The sequence below is a fragment of the Pipistrellus hanaki genome (genome assembly GCF_964339955.1).
Source record: "Pipistrellus hanaki genome assembly, chromosome: X".
Classification (NCBI taxonomy): domain Eukaryota; kingdom Metazoa; phylum Chordata; class Mammalia; order Chiroptera; family Vespertilionidae; genus Pipistrellus; species Pipistrellus hanaki.
Window position 1 is genome coordinate 70145557 of NC_140524.1, and position 24238 is coordinate 70169794.

At 41.9% G+C, this 24238-nt stretch overlaps 1 protein-coding gene across 1 annotated transcript; it reads left to right on the forward strand.

The window, feature by feature from the left end:
- Nucleotides 1-9075: 9075 nt before the first annotated feature.
- Nucleotides 9076-14662, forward strand: AWAT1 (acyl-CoA wax alcohol acyltransferase 1; the record flags this gene model as incomplete). The annotated part of the gene is made up of 7 exons (XM_084870666.1): nucleotides 9076-9151; nucleotides 10055-10162; nucleotides 10425-10495; nucleotides 11350-11554; nucleotides 12262-12433; nucleotides 14098-14297; nucleotides 14508-14662. 7 exons carry the CDS (start codon nucleotides 9076-9078, stop codon nucleotides 14660-14662), a joined length of 987 nt encoding a protein of 328 aa, XP_084726792.1.
- Between the last annotated feature and the right edge of the window lie 9576 nt (nucleotides 14663-24238).

Here is a 24238-nt window from a genome sequence, read left to right on the forward strand (position 1 = left end):
TACATATATATTTGTATTCCTACCTCTCGTTTTTGACAAAAGTTGCATTACTATACATGCTATTCTGCATCTTCCTTTTTCAACTTAACTACATTCTGGAAATCACTCTATATCTGTATCTCTAGATCTTCTTCATTGTTGGAGGAAGAGCTTCCTCGTTATTGGTTTTGAGCAAGAGAATGGCAAAATCTGACTTATAGTTTAGGGTCTTCCTCTGACTGGCTTATAAAAAATAGATTTAAAAAGAGCAATTGCCAAAGCATAGAGATCATTAAGAGGCACTACAATTATTTAGGAAAATGTGATGAGCCATCTTGAATCATCCCAACACCCTAGGGATGGAAGGGCCTGGGATCCTGTCAACTTCACTAAGTAGACCTGCACAACAGCTCAGAAATCTCACAATATCTGAAAGAGAGAGAAATATATATTTTATCTTATTTAAGCCACATTTTATTTTGTATCTCTGTCACATGCACTAAACATACATCATACTTAATGCAAATCATTCTAGTTCTAAATTCCATGACTGGAAGTCAAGACAACTTGATTCAATTGATAATATGACCTTAAGCAAAGAAGAGCTGAGAAGGTGTTCCCGGTAGAGGGAATATTCTAGATGAGGTTTCAGAGGCTGTGTAATTTAGCCTCTAATTTATAAGCAATAGAGAGCCCCTGAATGTGATAATAGGAATTTTCAAAAGATTAAGTGAGTGATAGTACAGAAGGGAAGATAAACCAGAGACCATGAGACCAGAATAGGAACCCAGGTTTATGCCTTGTTTCTATCCAACAGGTAGTCACTGATGACCCAAGAGAACTTATTTTCTCAATTACTTACCATGACTAACTCTCAAACCCCACTTCTTACTATATTCTCTACATGTTGCCAATTCCACTCCAGCTTGCTGTTCCTTAAATAATTCCTTGAACAAGTATGCTCCTGCCTGGAGGGCCTTTGTACTTGGTGTTTCCTCTGTCTGAAATGGTCCTTCCCCTATATAGCCAAATGTCTTTCCTAACCAATCTACCTAAAATGGCAGCCCATTGCCCATTTCCCTTACTTGGATTTATTTTACTTCACAAAATGTATCACCATTTTACATTATATTATATGTTAACTTGATTTTTGTTGTTTTCCCTCCCTACACTAAAAGCATCAACATGTAAGTGTAACTCCAACACCTAAAACACTGCATAAAACATAGCTGCCACACAATAAGTATTTGTTGAATGAATGAATGAGATATTAAATAGATTTCACTTAAATCCTTTTACCAGTACTTTAAGGAATGTTGACTGAAGAAAAGTATGAGTCAACAGAGGTGAAGAAGGGAGGGCTAGAATGGAAAACTCATCCCTGAGCCCTGGCCAGTGTGGCTCAATTGGTTGGAGTGTCTTCCTGTGCAAGAAAGGTCAAAGATTTGATTCCCAGTCAGGGCACATACCTAGATTATGGGTTTAGTATCCAGTCAGGGTGTGTATGGGAGGCAATTGATCAATGTATCTATCTCACATGGGGGTGGCCATCTTGTGTGTTGGAGTGATGGTCAATTTGCATATTACCCTTTTATTACATAGGATATATTTCTCAGTAACACAAAGAAAACAGAAAGAAAAACTCTGGTCTGTGAGAGGGTGCAGGCTGGGCTGAGGGACCTCTCCCTTCAGTACATGAATTTTCATGCACCAGGCCTCCAGTCTTATATAATAAAAAACTAATATACAATCGATCAAACAGCAAAATGACTGGTTGCTATGATGCGCACTGACCACCAGGGGGCAGAAGCTCAATGCGGGAGCTGCCCCCTGGTGGTCAGTGCACTCCCACAGGGGAAGTGCTGCTCAGCCAGAAGCCAGGCTCATGACTGGCAAGTGCAGGGGCGGTGGCGGGAGCCTCTCCTGCCTCTGTAGCAATGCTAAGGATGTCTGACTGCCAGATTAGGCAGTTGGACATCTCCTGAGGGCTCCTGGACTGCAACAGGGCACAGGCCGGGCTGAGGGAGCCACCACCCTCCACCTCACCACTGAGTGCACAAATTTCATGCACCTGGGCCTCTAGTGGATGAGATAAATCATTGTTACCCCTGCTTGGACTTAAGAGTGAAAATAATTCATTGAGGATGCACAGGCACAGCATTTTAAGGCAAGAAACCATTCCTCTATAGACTGATCGTTTCTTATTTCTCAGAGTCCAATGACATTAGGGAACCAGAAGCAGCTTCCCAGTTAGCATTTTTCTAGCCATGTTCAGTGATATGACATGTGCTTTCTTTGCAAACTACGATTTTCACTCCCACAGTTATCACATTGCACTAAACAAATCCTTGATCTCTGTCACCCCGAGCTTGGTTATTTCTGTACACATCATACAGCATGAATCCATCTAATTGTTTAGTAAGCAAAACAGGCTTAGAATGGACAGGCAGATAGCCAGAGGCAGGCAGTGTCCATTGAGGAATAATCTGAGGTTGGTCAGTGACACTGCATGACAGGCTGGACCAGCAGGCTGAAGCAGGTGGGGAAATGGCAAGACCCATGTCTGATTGTTCTAATCACCTGAACTGAGAGATCAAGATCACTTACCTTCCATCTCTACTCACCCTTGACCTAGCACTAGACCTGGGTGGTTTTCACTGGCTGTGTAACCTTTGAGAATGGTCTTGCCTTTTTGATTTATTCTTTTTTGGTTTATTCTTTGGTGATTTGATCTCCATACCTTGCTGACCTCCCAGATCTTAGAATTTCAATTTGTTTCTGATACCTAGATCTCCATATGACCAGGCCTGTCAATATTTCTCTGTGACCTGCTTTAGTTATTTGCTGCCCACATCCTATTGTGACAGAACTCACTTGAGGTTTTGATGCTGCTCTGATAAATCCTTACCAGGTCAGGGGCTGAAGATAAGGGAAAGAAGGACTCCAAAGCTGTAGTATCAAGAAGATACCTGCAGGCCTCTGAGAAGGAAGTGAAGTCTAAGATCAGACAATTAGCTGCTAAATTGTGACCCAGGGCAAGGACAATACTTCTCATGTATAGCGCTAAAGAGGAAAGTCCCTATTGTAAAATGTGGATAAATAAAGATAGATAGATAGAGAAGAGGACATCTATAAAACAATGATGCGAGTGTGTCATCAACCAAGGAGTATGATTAATACAATTCTGTGAGATCACGTTAAAAAAAAAAAAAAAGTACGGATCAGTGTACTTACTAACAACAGGTTCTCACATTCCCAGGTTCCTCATTTCTTTGGCTACCATTCAATTTTCTTTGACAGTGTAGAGTGGCCAGGACCACCCACATACCAAGAAAGACTCTAGCCTAGGAAATTCCAATCACTCTCACCTTTAGTTCAGGTGAGAACTGACTCTTTATTTTTTCTCAAAAAAGAAAACAATATGAAAATATATTGTAAAAACCAACATAGTGATAGAACAGAGTTTTTACCTTAGTTTTTCCAGGGTACAGGCAGATTTCAATGATCTAAAGCTAACAAATCTCATTTTCCACACTTCAGTCAGTCTTGGACTTAACTTGCATTTGAACATTCTCTCAACTTGAGCTGAGGTGAATCTATGCAGCAGCCTTGCCAGGTCTAGTAGGATTTGGAGGGGTCTTCATGAAGAAATTTGTTTCCAGACCTGTTTGAATAAGAGGCTCAATCTCTTTCTTTAGACCCAGTCATCTCCTCGGGGGGAGAGGCCAATTCTGCTGACCAGGCTATCTGGTTCCTAGACCTTACTCAGGTTAATGGAAGCTTGAAGAAGTGGTACCTTCTGCACCAGTAAATCCTAAAACCTTCTGGGAGAGAGGAAACTGAGCAGTGCCACAGAAAGGGCTGTGGGTAAGAGGGTTTTTGATCAGTGACTTTTCACCTACCATTAAAAGACCTAGAAATCTGACCAGTTGGTGGAACAGGCATGCCTAAAAATTAGTGCTTCCTCCATAACAGGAGATTGGTTAAATGAGCCATGGCATATCCATACAATGAAATGCTCTGTATAATGTTATAGAAGAATATTGACATAAAAAATATCCAAGATGTACCATTAGGTGAAAAAGCAGGACACATAACATTATAATGTGATTCTAGTTTAGTTAATAAATTATACATAATTGATACAGAAAACCGAAGAAGAACAAAGCAATACCAGAGAGATGGAGTTATATTTATTATGCACAGGTACAGAGGAAAATGTCTCTCAAATTCTGGGCCCCAAAATGCAGGAATTCTTCCTATTTATATGATTTTACCTTCTTTGTCTCCTAAATATGGAGTGTTTCCGGCCCCTTTTGCAAGTGCTTAAAGAGCCGTATGTGCTGGGTCTTGAGACCTCAACCAAAGGCCTAGCCTGGCGCCAGCACTGATAACCTTGTCTAGGGAAAGTTTAATGGCCTAGATAAAGTGGGAGTAGTCTTAGCAAGCAAGAATTTACAGAAGCCAATTAGCAGGGTTAAAATTTCAAACAGCAGTTTTCATATAAGATGGATGCTTCATAATAACTAATAAAATATGAGCAATTATATATATATATATATATATATATATATATATATATATATATATATATATGCAAGGTACTAAGTAATGTTTTACATTAATTACTTTATCCTCATTATAACCTTATGGTGTACATAGGTATTATATTCATTCTTCTACAGGTGAGAAAACTGAGGCAATAAAAATTAATTTGCCATTGTTCACTTAAGTGGCAGATATGTTGAAGTCAAGAGCCCAAACTCTTCACAATTAACTATATCTATGTCTATATTTGTACAAAAAAAAGTGAAGAAAGATACCATGATGTTGACAGTTAACTGGTTATTTCTGGGTAGCGAGATTATGAGTGACTTTTGTTCCCTTTATGCTTTCCTGAGTAGTCTGACATTTTCATGATTTACATGGATTATTTTTATAATCAGGAAAAACAATAAATCAATTTCCATTTTGAATAAAGCAAACAAGCCATTGTTTCCAATCTGTAGGCAGCAGACTGGTGTCAAATGGGGGGAGTAACTTTATTACAAGGTTTTTGGAAATTCCTACATGGCCCAAGCACTATCTAGAAGGAATACATAATGTGCTTCTACATAGGTCTTTTTCAAATGTCATGATGTATACTGCCATAATGTGCACCTATAGTCCTTGAGTTAATTATAAATTTATCAATCAATAGATATTAAAAATACAACCATTATCATGTGGAAGTCTGTGACATTTTAAGCATTAAAATACAAAAGCAAGGGATGGGGACCTGCTGCTAAGAGGGAAAATGTATGTATAGATCAACTTTCTGTAGTTTGAGTGTGTTATCAACATCTTACTTCCTTTTCATGGAGTGGGGACAGGAAGAAATAGAGGGGGAAACTGAAAAAGCACACATTATTGAAACTTAATCCAGGAGAAGTCCTGGAGAAGACAATTTACAAGGATGAGAGAGAATGGAGAAGGAGTTGATGTAGGCCCAGAAAATTCTATCATGTAAAGACAGAATTCTAATCTCCCCTGTATAGCCATGGGCTAGTTTCCAACCTCAACCACAGGGATTGTCAACAGTTAAGTAGAGCGGAGGTGCTGCAATACCCAAGAGCTGACATTTGCTGGAGGGCCAGGCTAGTATACAATCAGCAAAATCACCTGGAGTGGGGCAGGCCCCCAGGTGTAGAGGAAGCAAAGTAAGCAGAATTTTGTCTTTTGCCAAACCGACTCAAAGGTTAGCACCTGCCTTCCTTTCTCTCATTCTTCTTTCCTTTCGTAATGTGTCCTTTGCCCTCTATTTCTGGGCAGCCTCTTCTCCCCTACTCAAAGTCTCTAGGACATACTTCTCCAAAGAACTCCTGTAATCACATTACCCCATAAGAAACCATCCTGATCACTGACCTCAAACTAAGATACTTAGTGAGGACCTAGACTTTCCAAGCATTGGGGGCAGATTCACTGATAATAAAATCTACAACTTTAGAAGCATAGTCTTCAGGTGTGAAAAGCAAAAGCAAACAAACAAAATAACTCCACCAAAAACATAAACAGAAGCCCTAGCTGGTTTGGCTCAGTGGATAGAACTTTGGCCTGCGGACTGAGGTGTTCTGGGTTAGATTCCGGTCAAGGGCACATGCCCAGGTTTTGGACTCGATCCCCAGTGTAGGGCATGCAGGAGGCAGCCAATCAATGATTCTCTCTCATCATTGATGTTTCTCTCTCTCCCTCTCCCTTCCTCTCTGAAATTAATAAAAATATATTTTAAAACAACATAAACAGAAAACAACCCCACAACCCTACTTGCTTCAGTGAGCATAAAGTTACAAGGTAAGAGGAGTCAGAGAAAGATGTAGGGTTTCCTTTTCCCCCTCCCATTTTGGCCTGTATTTGGAACTACTTACCCAGGAACCAGGTTCCACATTCCCACTGATGAGAGCTGGTGCTAATGTTTGGAAAACTGGCTTACTCCAAGTGAGAACAGTTTTCAATAGGTCAATGGCATGATGAAAAAAAAAATAGCTGGTAGGAAGGGGGATTGTTTTGTATTAAAAGCAAATAAAGCACTGGCTCTTGTTGCTCAGTGGTTAGAGCACCAGCCCATGCACCGAATGGTTGTGTGTTCAATTCCAAGTCAAGGGCATGTACCTGGATTGCAGGTTAGATCCCTGACCCCAATTGGGGCAAGTACAGGAGGCAACTGATCAATGTGTCTCTCTCACATTGATGTTGCTCTCTCTCTGTCCCCTCCCTCTACTCTCTCTAAAAATCAATGGGAAAAAAGTCTTCAGGTGAGAGCTAACACACACACACACACACACACACACACCACAAAAAAAAAAAAAAAAAAAAAAAGAAAGAAAGAAAAGAAAGCAAATAAAGATCTTACCGAAGGGCTGACACCTGAGTCCAATTTAGTCTTTGAATCCAATTGCCGATCTACTGGAAATCCCTAGGAACCTGCTGAAAAGCACCATAAGCATGCAGTAAACAAAATCCAGGCTGTGGGCAATTCTCTAGGACCTAGAGAATTTATTTGTTGAAGAACCCATGGCATTTGACCTAGAGCAGTGGTCGGCAAACTCATTAGTCAACAGAGCCAAATATCAACAGTACAATGACTGAAATTTCTTTTGAGAGCTGAAAACCAACTTCTGCACATGGGCCATGAAGTTTCAGTCGCACTGTATGTGTGTACCCGCACGTGGTATTTTGTGGAAGAGCCACACTCAAGGGACCAAAGAGCCGCATGTGGCTCGAGAGCCACAGTTTTCAGACCACTGCTCTAGGTCAAATGTCAAGGATTCTTCAACAGATAATCTGTATAGGGATAAATAATCTGTGATAGCTATATGACGGTTATTTAAGATGTTAACAAGGGGAAGCTAGATGAAGGGATAGGGAACTCTCTGTATTATCTTTGAACTCTCCCATAAATCTAAAATTATTCCGAAATTAAAAAAATTAAAATAGAAAATTTAAGGGACATATCTATTTTTATGGGAAAGACTAAACCATAGTCCTTAGGGAAGTACATTTGGGTAATAAAACTATAGAAATGCAAGGAAAAATTATTCTAAATGGCAAGATAATGGTTAGTTTGGGAAAAGAAAGAGGGTTATCATTGAAATGGGGCACAGGAGGAGGCTTCTGGAGTGGGTGGAAATGTTTTCTTTCTTGACCTAGTGGTGGCTGCAAGGTGTTTATCTTATAATAATTCATTAAGCTATACATTTGTTTTAGGTATTTTTTTGTTATTTGAGTTTTATTTCACAATTAAAAAAAATTAGAGAGTGAAAAAAACTTAAGAGATACAGCATCCAAATATAATCAGTGGATCTTATTAGGATCCTGATTCAAATGAACCAACTATTTATACTAATAAAAGCCTAGGTTGCCCTCGCACCCTCACGTGATGCTCTCACATCATCACTAGATGGCCACCCCCACGTCATCACAAGATGGCCATCACAAGATGGCCATCACAAGATGGCCATCACAAGATGGCCATCACAAGATGGCCACCACAAGATGGCCACCACAAGATGGTCAGCAGGGCAGGGCAGTTGGGGGAGACCAGGCTGGCAGGCAGAGGCAGTTGGGGTAATCAGGCTGGCAGGAGGAGCAGTTAGGGGCAATCAGGCAGGCAGGTGAGCAGCTAGGAGCCAGCGGTCCTGGATTGTGAGCAGGGATTGGGCCTAAACCGGCAGCTGGACATCGCCTGAGGGGTCCAGATTGGAGAGAGTGCAGGCTGGGCTGAGGGCCCCCCCCCTCCCTTTGCACAAATTTTGTGCACCAACCCTCTAGTAAAAAATATATTTGAATATGAACTGGCTATTAGATGTTATTACAGAATTAGTAAATTTGTTCAGGCTCATAGTGGCAGTGTTATTATGGAAGAAAAATCCATATTTTTGTTAATGCATAGTGAAGTATTTAGGAATGAAATGACATGCCTTAGAATCTCTTAAAAACCCTCCAAGAAAAAAAAGAAAATGAGGAGATAAATGAAACAAGTATGGCAAAATATTAAGAGTATAAATATGAACACAAAGATGAAAATTTGTTGCTTTCTCTAGTTTTGTGTGTATTTGGAAATTTTTATAATAGAAAGTTAAAAGAGGGTACAGCCCCAAAACAGGCTGCCTCACGTCAACAGTTAGTTGCAACAGAGACCTAATCCCAGGTGCTCCCCACCCCCACAAACCTCCAAAGCTCCCCTCCCACCCTCCATCTTCCTGAAGTCACAAACTGTACTCTCGAAGTGGCCTGTGAAAGGTGTTTTTCTTCTCTAGATTTCTGGGTCAGTAGGACTAGATTGCAGTCCTCAATTTTCTCCATCCTGATTTCCCAATAATCGCAGAAGGAAGAGCCAAAGGGCAAATTTGTAGAGGCCAGGGCTCAGATCTGATAGGGCAATCCTTAGTACTCCAGAGCCTGCCCCTGAAGCAGGTGGTAGGTGTGGAACAGCACAAGAAGGGAAGACAGCAGGTAAAAAGCCTCATAGTCACTACTGAGTGAACTTCCAGAGGCTGGTGGCACCTTTGTTTGGAACACTGTTCTGGGATCTTTACCTCTGTCAGGCTCCTGGGCATCATGCCTTGTTTTAAGCAGCCTAAACATTTCCAGAGTCTCATACTTCTGCATTGGCCCTTGAGCTACCTTGCCTTATGTGAGTACTAATCTAAGAATGCATGGCAAGAAGCCAGAGTCAGGGGTCAGGGCCAGATCTGGGGTGATTTTTAAGTTCATAAAAAGTTTCATCTCTGGCCTTTCATCATCTCAGATGGTAGGGCAGAGTAAAGGCAAGGAGTCTGGAGTTTCATGGGTGCCCTGGAGAAGGAAAAGATAGAACCCCAGGGGCTGTAAAGACAGGAAGGGGGTAGAACAAGGTTCATGATGGATATGAGTAGCTTTAGCTCCTTTCAGCCACTTCCTAACCCTTGCTATCTGGAGAAGGGAAAGGAGGTCCAGGTAATAGGCATGATAAGTTTATGATCATAAGGAAGCATGGGGAGTGAGAAAGAGGAAGCATTAGCATTACAGACTTAAGAGAAGTATATAGCCTGTGTTTGAATGAATATGGGGGGAGGGATATAGAGAATAGAGATAATGGAAGTAATGGTTAAGGGCCAGAAGACAAGAATAGTGGATGGGATACAGATGTTATTTGGGTGGGGTGTGGGGAGATATGGACAGAATATGGGCAAGGGAGGGTGGGATAGTGGTTTAATAGGGTTCAGGGATAATGGGTAGGGAGGGAGACAAGAGAAGCAAGATGGTGGGCAAATGGGAGCTGTGTAAAAGCTGGTGCAGACAGGAAGAAGGAGTAGTGGGATGGTGGATCGGCAGGAAGGCAGGTAGACTGCGGTGACAGGTAAGCAGAGAAATAGGGCTGATGTGTGCTAGATGATAGAGGGAATATTCGAAAGACAAGTAGACATGGATAGTGGATTGGAATGAGCTGAATTGTGCATAAGGCCAGGACCAGAGGCTTGTGTAGTTTCTTTATGGGGCTGAACGTGGTCAAGTTCTGCTAGCAGCACAAATTTAGTCTTACTTGCTCTCTCATCAGTTTGGATCGTGCAGCCATTATTCATTTACCTGTTGTTTACATCCTTGTGGCCGCTACCAGCCCTTTACTTTGTCTGGTTTTTCCTGGACTGGAAGACCCCAGAACAAGGTAAGACTCATGGGCTTAGAAAGAACAGGACCTAAGAATGTTCCATCTTAACCTGTAACTAGGGAGTCCCATGCACCATACCAAAGGCCTTTCATCACAGTTCTCAGAGCTGTAGGAACTGGGTCAGCCAGGACCATCCTGGGGTCTCTTTCTTTTCCAGCTCTCTAGCAAAGCCACAGTCTCTTTATGCTGCTAGGAAAAGCCCTGGGAATGGCTGGATTTACATACACAGACATTATCCCTACTGATATTTCTGTCTCAGGTGGCAGGCGATCCACCTGGGTAAGGAACTGGTATGTCTGGACCCAGATCAGGGACTATTTCCCCATCACGGTAAGTGTCTCTTCCTTAGCACCCTTCACAGTTACCCAAATACTAGGCATTTATGTCAAATGACTATTGTTGTCCATAGGGGAAATGAGCACCCCACAGAAATCTCAGTCCAGGCTAAAGATACTTTATGATCCAACATTGCTGCCAAGTGCTCATTATTCTGCTAGGACACTTTGAATGCCCTTGGCATGGCCTACTAGATGACATAGGCAGAAATGGAAATGCAGTTCAGTTCAGTTTAACAAACATTGATTGAAAGCCTACTTTATGCCACATGTTTGGGGTACATAGAAGTGAGTAGAATACCATCCTCTGCCATCAAGGTGCTCACATCTAATGGGGAGGACAGATTGTATATTTATGGTTTAGTACAAGGTACACAAGTAGTTCAAGTGATGGATAAGGAAAGGCACTCAATAAAAGTTACTTAGGTGGGCACTGAAATGGGACTGGGGAGAAAATACCAGGAAGAGGTTCTATAAATATACTGCTACACTGATCCTCTGAGCACACTTTGGAACAGACAACAAACACTCCCTGATTTTTAGAGCAGAGCTTGCTGATCTTTTCCACTTAAGAGCACTCAGAAAATGATACCATTCATGAAGTGCACTGACATAAATGGTAGAGACTCCTTGCAGCCATAGGCAAGAGACCCAGCAGTTCAGCTGCCCCAGATTCTACTTGGTTTCTCAGGGACTTCAGAGATCAATACTTCAACCCCTGAAACCCACTCATGGCCTATGTGTTTGAAAGCTCTGGTTTAGAGAGTGCCCTGATCCCTGAAGTGTCTCCACCTTTGCTTCCCCATGTGATCATCCCACCATCTCTGTAATTTCTCTCGTTGACTTCAGATCCTGAAGACTAAAGACCTGTCACCTGAGCACAACTACCTCATGGGGGTTCATCCCCATGGCCTCTTGACCTTTGGCGCCTTCTGCAACTTCTGCACTGAGGCCACAGGCTTCTCGAAGATCTTCCCAGGCATTACTCCCCACTTGGCCACGCTGTCCTGGTTCTTCAAGATCCCCTTGATTAGGGACTACCTCATGGCTAAAGGTGCTTCTGACCATACTAGATCTTCTCACCCATTTCTCTGCTTGGAGATGAACCTTTTTAAGCCTCCAATATCCTGTATCTCAACCACCTCTCATCTTCTCCGCTGTCATTATAGCATATTAGTTAAAAGTATATGCTCTGTAGCTTAACTGTGGTCTTGCAAGCATGTCAAACTCGTGGCCAGTAGGCCACATGCCTTAAGGCCACAAAGTTGACATGCTTGGAGGGCAATCTACCGAATCTCTATTGGTCTTAGTTTCCTCATATGTAAAGTGGTGCTGCTGTTGATTGTCTGACCTCAGATGAGGTATGATGACTAAATGTGACAATACAAATCAAGTGTGCAATATAGTGTCTGCCAAAGAATATGTGCTCCATAAATAATCGCTGTTGAAATTAATTGTGATGAAGGAAATAGAATTATAATAGAATTCAGAAAGTCCTGGTTGTCCCACTGAAAACCCTCCTGCTACAGTTTTGACCTGCTACAGAAGTGGAGATATTGCCTCAAAGTGAAATGTGTTGTTTGTCTACAGCCTTTTCTTCTCCACAACTTTTGTCCCATCTCATTACCTCTCCTCCTGGGACACACGGGAACAAAGGGCACACAAACAAGCCAGTGAGGAGGAGAGCAGAGAGTGCTCCCTCTAAGCCTTTTCTCCTCTCCTGATCATTTTGCTCTTGTCTGTGCTCCTTGATTCTTTCAGGTGTGTGCTCCGTGAGTCAGCCAGCCATCGACTACCTGCTGAGCCATGGCACTGGCAACCTTGTGGGCATTGTAGTGGGAGGTGTGGGTGAGGCCTTGCAAAGTGTGCCCAACACCACCACCCTCATCCTCCAGAAGCGCAAAGGGTTTGTGCGCACTGCCCTTCAGCATGGGTAGGTGTTCTTCCCAGGGCAAGGGTGGGTGGCCTTCTCTGTGCAGCATGTCCTGGTAAGCAATGCCAAGATAAATGAGACATGACTCTTGCTCTCATTGAATTTACTAGTGAGTAGGGGAGATGGTTATAGAATTTCAAAAAGATTCAAGTCAGATACTCCTTCTGAGCTAACAGGACCTTGTCCCAGCAAGCTAAAGCACAAACCCAGATTCATTATGATGGGAGTTAGCTAGAGGACTCCTACATTATCTCTATCAACCTCAATATCTACATTTTCACTTAATGTTAAGTGCAAGAGGTAGTACAGTATGGTCCATATACACCAGGATCTGGAGTCAGGGGCCTGATTGAAAGTCCTAGCATCCATGACTTACCCTCCACTCTGGAATAGCTTACTTAACTATTCTGAGCCTTCATGCTTTCATCTTTATAAAGTGGCTACTAATAATTGTATGTACTTCATTGGATTATTGTGGGGTTTGAATGAATTCATGTTCATAAAACACTGACTATGTACCTGGCACACAGTAAGCAATGGATACACATTAGTCACACTGACATAGGAGAAAACAGAGGAGATAAGGAGCTGGAGCCCAAGGCTGGAGCTGTGGGGTGTCCCACCAGATCAGCAGGCAGATGCACTAAACACAGGAACAATTGTCCTACTACAGACTCAGAAAAGAGGGAAGCATTTGTTCTAATGACCTTGCCTGAGTAGTCTGTTGATTAGTTTAGAGCAAATGTAGGTGGATAGTTTTCTGAGCTCAGAGGAAGGAGTCTTGGGGTCCTAGTCCAGGTCCTGCCACTCACTGACTACCTGATGACCTTCCCACTTCCAAACCTGGGCTTCTGGATCTGGAAGGTAACGAAAATAACCCCCCATTGTGTCCTTCACTGTCTCTGCTATGAAGAGCCAGTAAGGTAACATAGGTCAGAGTGCTGAGAGATTACTATTAGTAACTCACAAAGATTTGTATAAGAGAGATTGTGTTCTCTTTACATTTCTCTCACAAGAAGACTTAAGGAGCCTGATTCTCAACCTGGGACACTGTCAGGGTGGATTCCCATGGCCTATGAGAAGGGAATAACTTTTCTCTGCACTAATCCAAAGACCCAAGGACAGAATTTGTTATGCATAGTCCCTGTGGGTGAGAGGCATATTGTATAGACATGTATGTGCAAAATTAATGTCATCTCTGTGCATCCTACTAGTAGAAACAGAGTCAGCTCTTCCTCCCCCCACCCCCACCAGACTCCTTCTGGAAGCTTTTCTTTGCACTATTTGGGTCTCTAGGGATCTCTGCCTAAACTATAATTTCTTCCCTGCACCCCCCATATTTTGCCCTTGTAATCCTGGCCCAGATATACCGTGTTTCCCCGAAAATAAGACATCCTCCGAAAATAAGACCTAGCGCAACTTTGGGAGAAAAAATTAATATAAGACACTGTCTTAATTTTGGGGAAACAGGGTAGCACTTTCACTGGCCTTGAAAATTCCAGGACAAGAGATACTAAGTGTGGGAGCCCTGTTTAGTACAAGAAGAAATACTTTATGCCACAGGGATTTCATAATGGATGGGGACCTGGCCATGAACAAGTGTTTTTCCTGGGTGGTTTCCACTCTAGACTGTGTCTGAGAAATAAATTGGGGTTTTCCTACAGGGCTCATCTGATCCCTACCTTTACTTTTGGAGAAACTGAGGTGTATGAGCAGGTGTTGTATGATAAGGACAGCTGGATGTATAAGTTTCAGAGCTGTTTCCGCCGTCTCTTTGGTTTCTATTGTTGTGTCTTCTACGGACTAGGCTTCAGAAAAGGCTCTACTGGGCCCCTGCCATACCCGCTGCCTATCACCACTGTGGGTAAGTGCTGGTCTCAGCCCAAGGGCACCTCAGCTCTTTCTCAACTTCCACCTGAAACCTGACCGCCCTGCTCCCCCCAAAGAAGAGGGCAGTAGATGGGGAAAAGCTGGGAGTTAATTTGAGATGTGAGAGGATCAGGCCCAGGTAGAAAGAAGGAGGTTTATGGAACACAAGATTCTAACACTTAACTTTTCTCATGTCTCTTGGCAGTTGGGGAGCCTCTGCCAGTGCCCAAGATTGAGAAGCCGAGCCAGGAGGTGGTGGACAAATTCCACACACTCTATATGGAAGCCCTGCACAAACTGTTTGACCAGCACAAGACCCTGTTGGGCAGCTCAAAGACTCAAAAGCTGCTTTTCCTATGACTGAAGAGACTGTGCCTTGAAGAGGAGACTCATTTGCTACTTCCCAAAAGTGGGAAAAGGAAGATGAAGGAGGACTATGTGTGGTCAGGGAGGGTATCAGGAATTCCTTCCTTGGCACAGAGTCCTGGTAATTGCTATCCCTGAGTTGCTTCACTCAGTTGTTATTCAGATGAAGACATCCTGAGGCCCTTCAGGCCCACACACGCATGCTCCCTGCTGGGCTTCCTACTGGCTTTCCTCTCTGAGGCCAACCTCTCAGGGCCTGGAGGGCTCAAGTGACTGCCAAGCAGCCTGAGTAGCCACTCTAATTGCTATTGTTGTCTTCGTGCATTTTAAAAATTGACATATATTTTGCATCCCATAAATTTAATCTGTTTAAGTATGAAATTCAGTATTTATTATATTCACAGAGTTGTGCAATTGCTACCACTATCTGATTTTAGACCCCCTAAAAAAGAAATCCAGTTCACATTACCTGTCACTCCTCATTCCTGCATCTCACCCATACCCTGGCAACCACTAATCCACTTTCTGTCTCTGGATTTGTCAATTTTGGACATGCCATATAATGGAATCATAAAATATGTGGTCTTTTATGTCTGGCTTCTTTCATTTATCATAATGTTTTCGAGGTTCATCATTGTTGTAGCAAGTATCAGTAATTCATTTCTTTTTGTGGCTGAGTAATAATATTTCATTGTACATATACACCACATTTTTTCCCCATTCATTGGCTGATGGACTTTTTGAGTTGTTTCCAGTTTGGGGCTATTATGAATAATACTGCTATAAACATTCCTGTACATTTGTGAGGTAAACTGCTGTCTCCAAATACCAAAGCTTACCTTATGTCCACACCACTGAGCAAGAAGCAAGCCTTTAGATACCCTGTTTCCCCGAAAATAAGACAGTGTCTTATATTAATTTTTGCTCCTAAAGATGCGCTAGGTCTTATTTTCAGGGGATGTCTTATTTTTCCATGAAGAAGAATACGGTACACATTTATTGTTAAATAAAAATAAAGGAAATTTATTACCTGTATATGGTACGGTAGTATGGTAGTTGTCAATACAAACCAGACAAACTGTGAATCCTACAGTATCAAGAATTTGCTCATTTATTCAATGACAATCATGTCATCATCTTCTGGAACATCATCATAACAATCCAATTCCTGAATTTCCTGGTAAATTTCTTGTGACTCCATTTCTTTCAGAATCAATGGACCAAATCTCTCATGTTTAGCCTAGGGGGGGCCTTATTTTCGGGGGGATGCCTTATATTTCACTCAGAAGGAAACCTGTAAGTAGGTCTTATTTTCGGAGGATGTCTTATTTTCGGGGAAACACGGTAGATCAAAGGCATCTTATTTAGGGTTTGTTTTTTGTTTTTTTTTCAGTTGTCAGAGGTATTTTACATAGGTCACTTTGTCCTCATTTTGTTTTAACACCATAATCCCAAGGTATTTGCCTCTTTCCTAGGAGTTTATTACAGGGGATCCACTTTATATCTTTACTAGAGGCCCAGTGCACAAAATTCATTCACGGGGAGGGGGGTGTCCCTCAGCCCAGCCTGCACCCTCTCCAATCTGGGACCCCTCAAGGGATGTCCGACTGCCCATTTGGACCCGATCCTGGTGAGATTGGGTCTAAATGGGTAGTCAGATATCCCTCTCACAATTCAGGACTGCTGGCTCCCAACTGCTCACCAGGGGGCGACCAGGCCAACAGGGAAGGGCAGTTGGGGGGGGGGGAGGGCCAGGCCTACAAGGGATAGCAGTTAGGGGCAATCAGGCCTTCAAGGGAGCAGTTAGGTGTCAATCAGGCTGGCAGGGGAGTGGTTAGGGGTGATCAGGCTGGCAGGCAGAAGCAGTTAGGGGCAATCAGGAAGGCAGGCAGGTAAGCAATTGGAAACCAGCATTCCTGGATTGTGAGAAGGATGTCCCAGATTGGAGAGGGTGCAGGCTGGGCTGAGGGACACCCCTCCCCGTTCACGAATTTCATCCACTGGATCTCTAGTGTGTATGTATGTGTGTGTGTATATACACACACAATATGCAAATATGCAAATAGAACAGAGGAACAACCGAACAACTGGTCACTATGACATATGCTGACCACCAAAGGGCACATGAAAAACATGATGGGCAACAGCAGCAGGTGGCAGAGTGCTGAACATGGCAGGCATTGGCCAGCAGGATGGTGGAACAGGTGAAAGGGGGCACCAGACCAAGGCAAGTCACGGGTCTCTGCCATTGGGGCAAGTCTCTGGTGGTTACTGAAAATTCTTTGCTCCCATGCGCATCAGTCCTGCCCAGTGCTTGCACCTACTGCGAGTGCCCAGCACTAGTGCTGATCACTCTGCACCATCAGTAGGTGCGAGCGGCAGCTGCTTGTCCTGATGACCCCTTGAGGGCTCTCCACCTCCCCTACTCCTGAGGGGCGATAAAGGCCGCCAGTCGCCTTTTGCACCCATTGCTGGGGACAGCCTGCTTGCACCCGCTGCTGGCGCTGGCCCCAATCACTCCACACTGTCAGCACATGAAAGCGCGGCTGGTGCTGTCAGTACATGGGGCTGCTGGCAGAGAGGGGACAGGGGGTCACAATGGGAGGGGCCAGGCACGGGTTCAGAGGATGGGCTGAGACCCGCCCCTGTGCCTACTGCAGCCTCGTGGCCCACAGTTCCTTTCAAGGTTCATGAATTCATGCACTGGGCCCTTAATATAATATGTTAGGAGAAACAAACAAAATATAAATACAGCAAGGAAGTGCTCAAAATGATGGAGCCATGTTAAAAGGATATATAGGAGCAACCAAGAAGAGCTCTCAATGGCCAAAGCTGGAACAATTGGAGCAATAAGATAAATAATGTAGTATTGGATTATTATTGAAAGTATAAAATAACCCTGCTCATGTGGCTTAGTAGTTGAGCATTGAGCCATGAACCAAGAGGTCATTGATTCTATTCCCAGTCAGGGCACATACCCTGGTTGCAAGCTGATCCCCAGTAGGGGGCGTGCAGGAGACAGCTGATTGATGATGTTTTTCATCCATGTGCCTATCTCCCTCTCCCTTCCTCTCTCTCTAAAAGTCAATAAAAATATTTTAAAAACAAAGAATAAAATAAATATACACAGGTTTATACTGACCTAAATAAATGATTGAATAAATAGATAAATGGCAATTCTGTAATTCATTACAGAATTACAAAAAATATATGTAGATACTCTCCCTTCCAGTAGATGGAGCTTAATCCTCATGCCACCTCCAAGCTTGCACTAGACTTAGTGATTCAATTCCAAAGAATAGAGTGTGGAAAGGAAAAATCTTTCCAGTGGAAAAAATGAGGCAAAGACTAAACTAGCCAATCAAGGTGAACACACAAGCCATGTTGATATCATGTAATGAAAAAGGCATTCACCTCTGTAGTATTCTTCTCCAATCCCACAAACCCAGTCTAACTATGAGAAAAACATCATAAAAGCCCAAGTAGAGAATACTTTATAAAATACCTAATCAGTACTCATGAAAATCATTGAAGTCATGGAAACAATAAAAGGAAATCACACACCAGAAAACTAAAAAGACATGATGACTAAATGCAATGCGGTACCTAAATGTTAGTGAAAAAAAACTGGTGAAATCCCAGTAAAGTGTGGAGTTTAATTAATAGTAATGTACCAAAGCCAATTTCTTAGTTTTGACAAATTTACTGTGGCTATAGAAGATACTAACATTAGGAGAAACTGAGTGAGGGTTATATGGGAACTGTATATGATCTTTGCAGTTTTCTCTGTAAGTGTAAAATCATTTCAAAATAAAGTTTATTTTTTAAAATGTATGAGTTGCGGGGGCGGAGCTTGAAGATGGCGACCGAACAGATGGACTTGTTCTGACCCCGGTCCCAAAACAGATAGAAGCAACATCTGAGTCGCTCAGGGAATGTTGATTAGCAGCTAAGGGGCAGCGGATCACGCTAGGAAGGTAAGGAAGTGTCCGCTGGACAATTTTTCCTGACCAAGCGGCCAGCACTCCCGACTTCTCCCGGAGCTCCGGGCTCGGCGCAAAGGCGGCGCCACCCTACCAGGAAGGGAGCAGCTTCTCTGAGGCCTAGAAAACCCACAGCCGAGGAGTCCATCGAGCACCTGTGGCGCCCCGATCGGAGCAAGCGCGTGGATTCAAGGAAGCTCTTCAACCACCCACAGAAAGGTCAGAGTTTGCGTGGCTAGCCGGAGAGTTCAGGCTGCGATAGCCCCATTGCTCCCACAAGGCCCCGCCCCCAGAGCGGCCCTGAGCGCCGCGAGGCCCTGCCCCCAGTGCCGCCCAGAGCGCCGCGGCCCCGGAGCACCGCGAGGCCCCGCCCCCAGTGCGGCCCTGAGCTCCACGGCCCCACCTATTGATATATTGTAGCACCAAAGCGCCGCGAGGCCCCGCCCCCCGTGCGGCCCTGAGCGCCTTGGCCCCGGAGCGCCGCGAGGCCCCGCCCCCAGTGCGGCCGCGGCCCCGCCTATATTGTAGCCCAGGAGAGCTGCGAGGGCCCACCCCCAGAGAGAAAGAAGGCCAGAGCAACCAAAGTCTGGGAGGTCAAACCAGTAACACTGACACCTAAGGGCTGAACTACAAACTGCCTTTTTTTTTTTTTTTCTTTTTTTTTTTTTTTCTTTTTTCTTTTTCTTTTTCTTTTAATTAATCAAAAATAAATGGACACAAATAACTAAGATATAGCCTACCTAAAATTAAGGACTACCTTACAAAACTGAGGTGCAGTGGAAAGCTGGGAACTGCAAGACTCTCTGATCCAAGAACCAGGCATACCAAATACAATAACAGAGGAAGTGATTGAACTCTACTGGACAATTTTATGCTAATTATACTATTCTTTATTTTATTTTCATTTTTTACATTTTTTATTTAATTTTCATTTTTTATATCTTTTACTTCAGAAACGATTTTTTTTCTTTTTTCCTTACTTGATTTTACCTTTTCAATTATTACATTTTTCAATCTCTATCTTCACTATTACTACTGCTATTTTGCAATTTTTTTTTCTTTTTCTTTTCCTCCCCAGTACCATTTTACTTCGTCTTTATTTTACATTGGGAGTAACCTTCATTCTATTTTAATCTCTACTATAGCATCATTCAACCCTATCTCAATTCGACCTTTACCCCATCACTCTCTTACTAAACTTTAACCTTTTAGTCTCCAGTTTATCCTATCCCTTTCCAGCTTTAGTTTTTCCTCTATTCTTTCTGTATACCCCCTGCTAAAGCTCTCACTATACTAATAGACCTAAGTTCCAACCCCTGATACAAGTGTATAAATATCACTCTCTGCACTATATTAACTAGTTAAAAAAAAAAAAAAACACAAAAAAAAACGGTTCTACTTTCTATCCTTTTCTCATTGTTTGAGTGAAGGTTGATTATTGTGAATATTCGTGCTTTTCAGTGAAATTGTTATGCTTATTCCAGTGTTGTTATTGTTGCTTTGTATTTTTTTTTAAATCCTCTGTTTTTGTTTGTTTCTTTGACTTCTGTATATCATAACCTTACTTAATAATAGTGGATATTGTATTGTAGTTTGTATTAATCTCCAAGTATTGTTACCGGCATTGGCTGGGCTCAGTGGTTGATCTATGGCAATTTTCTCCACATATATATAGTTTGTTTCCCATTTTTTTAGTTTGCTTCTTCTCTCTCTCTCTCTCTCTCTCTCTCTCTCTCTCTCTTTCTCTCTCTCTCTCTTACTCTCTCTTCTTTTTCTCCCTGTTTTCTAACTTCATTTTGTCATTACTTTATTTCTTCTTTGACTTTTTTTTTTTTAATTTTTCTTTATTTTATTTTTACCTTCCTTCCTTCCTTCTCTCCTATAGCCTAATTTGCCTATCGCTAGGGGTTACCTTTATTAGAGGTTATTAATATTGTAAATACATTCCTGTTAAGTGCCTCTCGTGTTGTACCTGGTAGTGTTGTATTTTGCACCTATAAATTAACGCAAGAGAAAGAACACCACATAACCAGACATCCTGAAAAGAGATACCATGGGAAGACAAAGAAACACCCCACAAATGAAAGAAAAGCAGGCATCACCAGAAAAGGAAGTAAACGAGCCAGAGGCAAGCAGCCTACCAGAGCAAGAGTTCAGAATAATGATTATTGGTTGGCTAAAAAGAATGGAAGAGAAATTTGACAATAACCAAGAAGAAATGAGGAAGAACCATCAGGAATTGAGGAAGAACCAAGAAGAAATGAAAAATGACATCGCTACCATGAAGAACTCAATAGAAAGCATCAAGAGTAGACTAGATGAAGCGGAAGACCGCATCAGTGAGCTAGAAGACAAGATGGAAAAAAATACCCAATTAGAGCAGCTTCTAGAAAAAAAGATTAAAAAGCAGGAGGAGAGCCTACGGGAGCTTTGGGACATTACAAAACAAAATAATATTCGAATAATAGGGGTTCCAGAAGGAAAGGAAACTGAGGTAGACGTGGAAAAAGTATTTCAAGAAATAATGACAGAAAACTTTCCTGAGATAGAAAAGAAAAAACCCACACAAATCCAAGATGCTCGCAGAGTCCCAAGCAAAATGAATCCCAGAAGACAGACGCCAAGGCACATTATAATTAAAGTGGCAAACAACAACGACAAAATAAGAATCTTAAAAGCAGCCAGAGAGAGACAGAAAGTTACTTACAAAGGAACCCCCATCAGACTAGCAACTGATTTCTCAACAGAAACATATCAGGCCAGAAGGGAATGGGATGAAATATACAAAGTCATGCAAAGGAAGGGTTTGAATCCAAGAATACTGTACCCAGCAAGACTATCAATCAAAATTGAAGGGGAAATCAGGAGCTTCACAGACAAAAAAAGACTGAAGGAATTTATCTCCACCAAACCAGCAATGCAAGAAATGCTAAAGGGTCTACTGTAAAAATAAAGAAATAGGAATTGAAGAAGGAACATGGGTATAGAATAAAAATGCCATCAAATGAGTACCTATCAATAATAACCTTAAATGTAAATGGATTAAATGCTCCAATCAAAAGACATAGGGTGTCAGATTGGATAAGAAAACAAGACCCTTACATCTGTTGCCTACAAGAAACCCACCTCAGAAAAAAAGATGCACACAGACTGAGGGTGAAGGGATGGAAAAAAGTTTTCCAGGCAAATGGAAAGGAAAGAAAAGCTGGGGTAGCAATACTTATATCTGACAAATTAGATCTCAGAGTGAAGGACATAACAAGAGATAATGAAGGCCACTTCATAATACTAAAGGGTACAATCCAACAAGAAGAAATAACCCTGGTAAATATATATGCACCCAATACAGGAGCACCCAAATACATAAAAAAAAAAACTGCTGGAGGACATTAAGGGAGAGATTAATAACAATACAATCATAGTAGGAGATTTTAATACCCCACTGTCACCCTTCGACAAATCATCTAAACAAAAAATCAGCAAAAAAATATCAATCCTAAACGACTCACTAGACCAGATGGAATTAATTGACATCTTTAGAACATTCCACCCCAAAGCCACAGAATATACATTCTTCTCAAGTGCACATGGGACATTCTCAAAGATAGACCACATTTTGGGACATAGGCAAAGTCTCTTCAAATTCAAGAAGATAGAAATCATATCAAGCATCTTCTCAGACCATAGTGGCATAAAACTGGAAATTAATTACAATAAAAATAATCCAAAGAAATCAAATACATGGAGACTAAACAACATGCTATTAAACAAGGACTGGGTTACCAGAGAAATCAAGGAAGAAATTAAAAACATCCTGGAAACAAATGACAATGAAAACACAACAATCCAAAATCTATGGGACACAGCAAAAGCAGTTTTGAGAGGGAAGTTCATATCCTTACAAGCCTATTGCAAAAAACTAGAAAAAATGGTAACAGATGAACTAACTCTACAACTGAAAGAGTTAGAAAAAGAGCAACAAGAAAAGCCCAGTGTAAGCAGAAGGAAGGAAATAACAAAAATCAGAGCACAGATAAATGACATAGAGACCAAAGAAACAATACATAAGATCAACAAAACCAAGAGCTGGTTCTTCGAAAGGATAAACAAGATTGATGGACCTCTAGCCAGGCTAACCAAGAAACAAAGAGAGAGGACCCAAATAAACAAAATCAGAAATGAAAGAGGTGAAATAACAACAGACCCCACCGAAATACAACAGATTGTTACAAAATACTACGAACAACTCTATTCCAACAAACTAAACAACCTGGAGGAAATGGACATATTCCTAGAAAAATACAAACTGCCAAAACTCAATCAGGAAGAATCTAAAAATCTCAATAGACCAGTGACGTGGGAAGAAATTGAAACCGTCATCAAAAAGCTTCCAGCAAACAAAAGCCCAGGGCCAGATGGCTTCACAGGAGAGTTTTACCAAACATTCAAGGAAGAACTAAAACCTATCCTCCTCAGACTATTCCAAAAAATCCAAGAGGAAGGAACACTTCCGAACTCCTTCTATGAAGCCAACATCACCCTAATACCAAAACCAGATAAAGACAACTCAATGAAAGAGAATTACAGGCCAATATCCCTCATGAACATAGATGCCAAAATCCTCAACAAAATTCTAGCAAATCGACTCCAGAAGAACATCACAAAGATCATACACCATGACCAAGTAGGATTTATTCCAGGAATGCAAGGATGGTACAATATCCGCAAATCAATAAACGTGATACATCACATAAACAAATTGAAAGATAAAAATCATATAGTCATATCAATTGACGCAGAAAAAGCATTTGACAAAATCCAACACCCTTTCCTGTTAAAAACTCTTAAAAAGGTGGGAGTACAAGGATCATACCTCAACATAATAAAAGCTATATATGATAAACCCACAGCCAACATTATACTCAATGGGCAAAAACTAAAACCATTCCCTCTAAGAACAGGAACAAGACAGGGATGCCCACTCTCGCCACTCCTGTTTGACATAGTTCTGGAAGTACTAGCCATTGCAATTAGACAAGAGGAGGAAATAAAAGGCATCCAAATTGGAAAAGAAGAAGTAAAGTTATCCTTATTTGCAGATGACATGATATTGTACATAAAAAACCCAAAAGACTCCATTAAAAAACTAATTGACTTAATAAATGAATTTGGCAACGTAGCAGGATATAAAATTAATGCCAAGAAATCCATGGCATTTCTATACACCAACAGTGAAACTACAGAAACAGAGGCTAAAAAAGCAATTCCATTCACCATCGCACCAAAAAAATTAAGATACCTAGGAATAAATTTAACTAAAGAAATAAAGGACCTATTTGCGGAAAACTACACGACACTGAAAAAAGAGATAGAGGAAGATGTAAGGAGATGGAAGAGCATACCATGTTCATGGATTGGTAGAATCAACATCATCAAAATGTCCATACTTCCTAAAGCAATCTATAGGTTCAATGCACTCCCCATTAAAATACCAACGACATATTTCACTGACCTAGAAAGAACTCTCCAAAAGTTCATTTGGAACAATAAAAGACCCCGAATAGCCACAGCAATTCTGAGAAAGAAG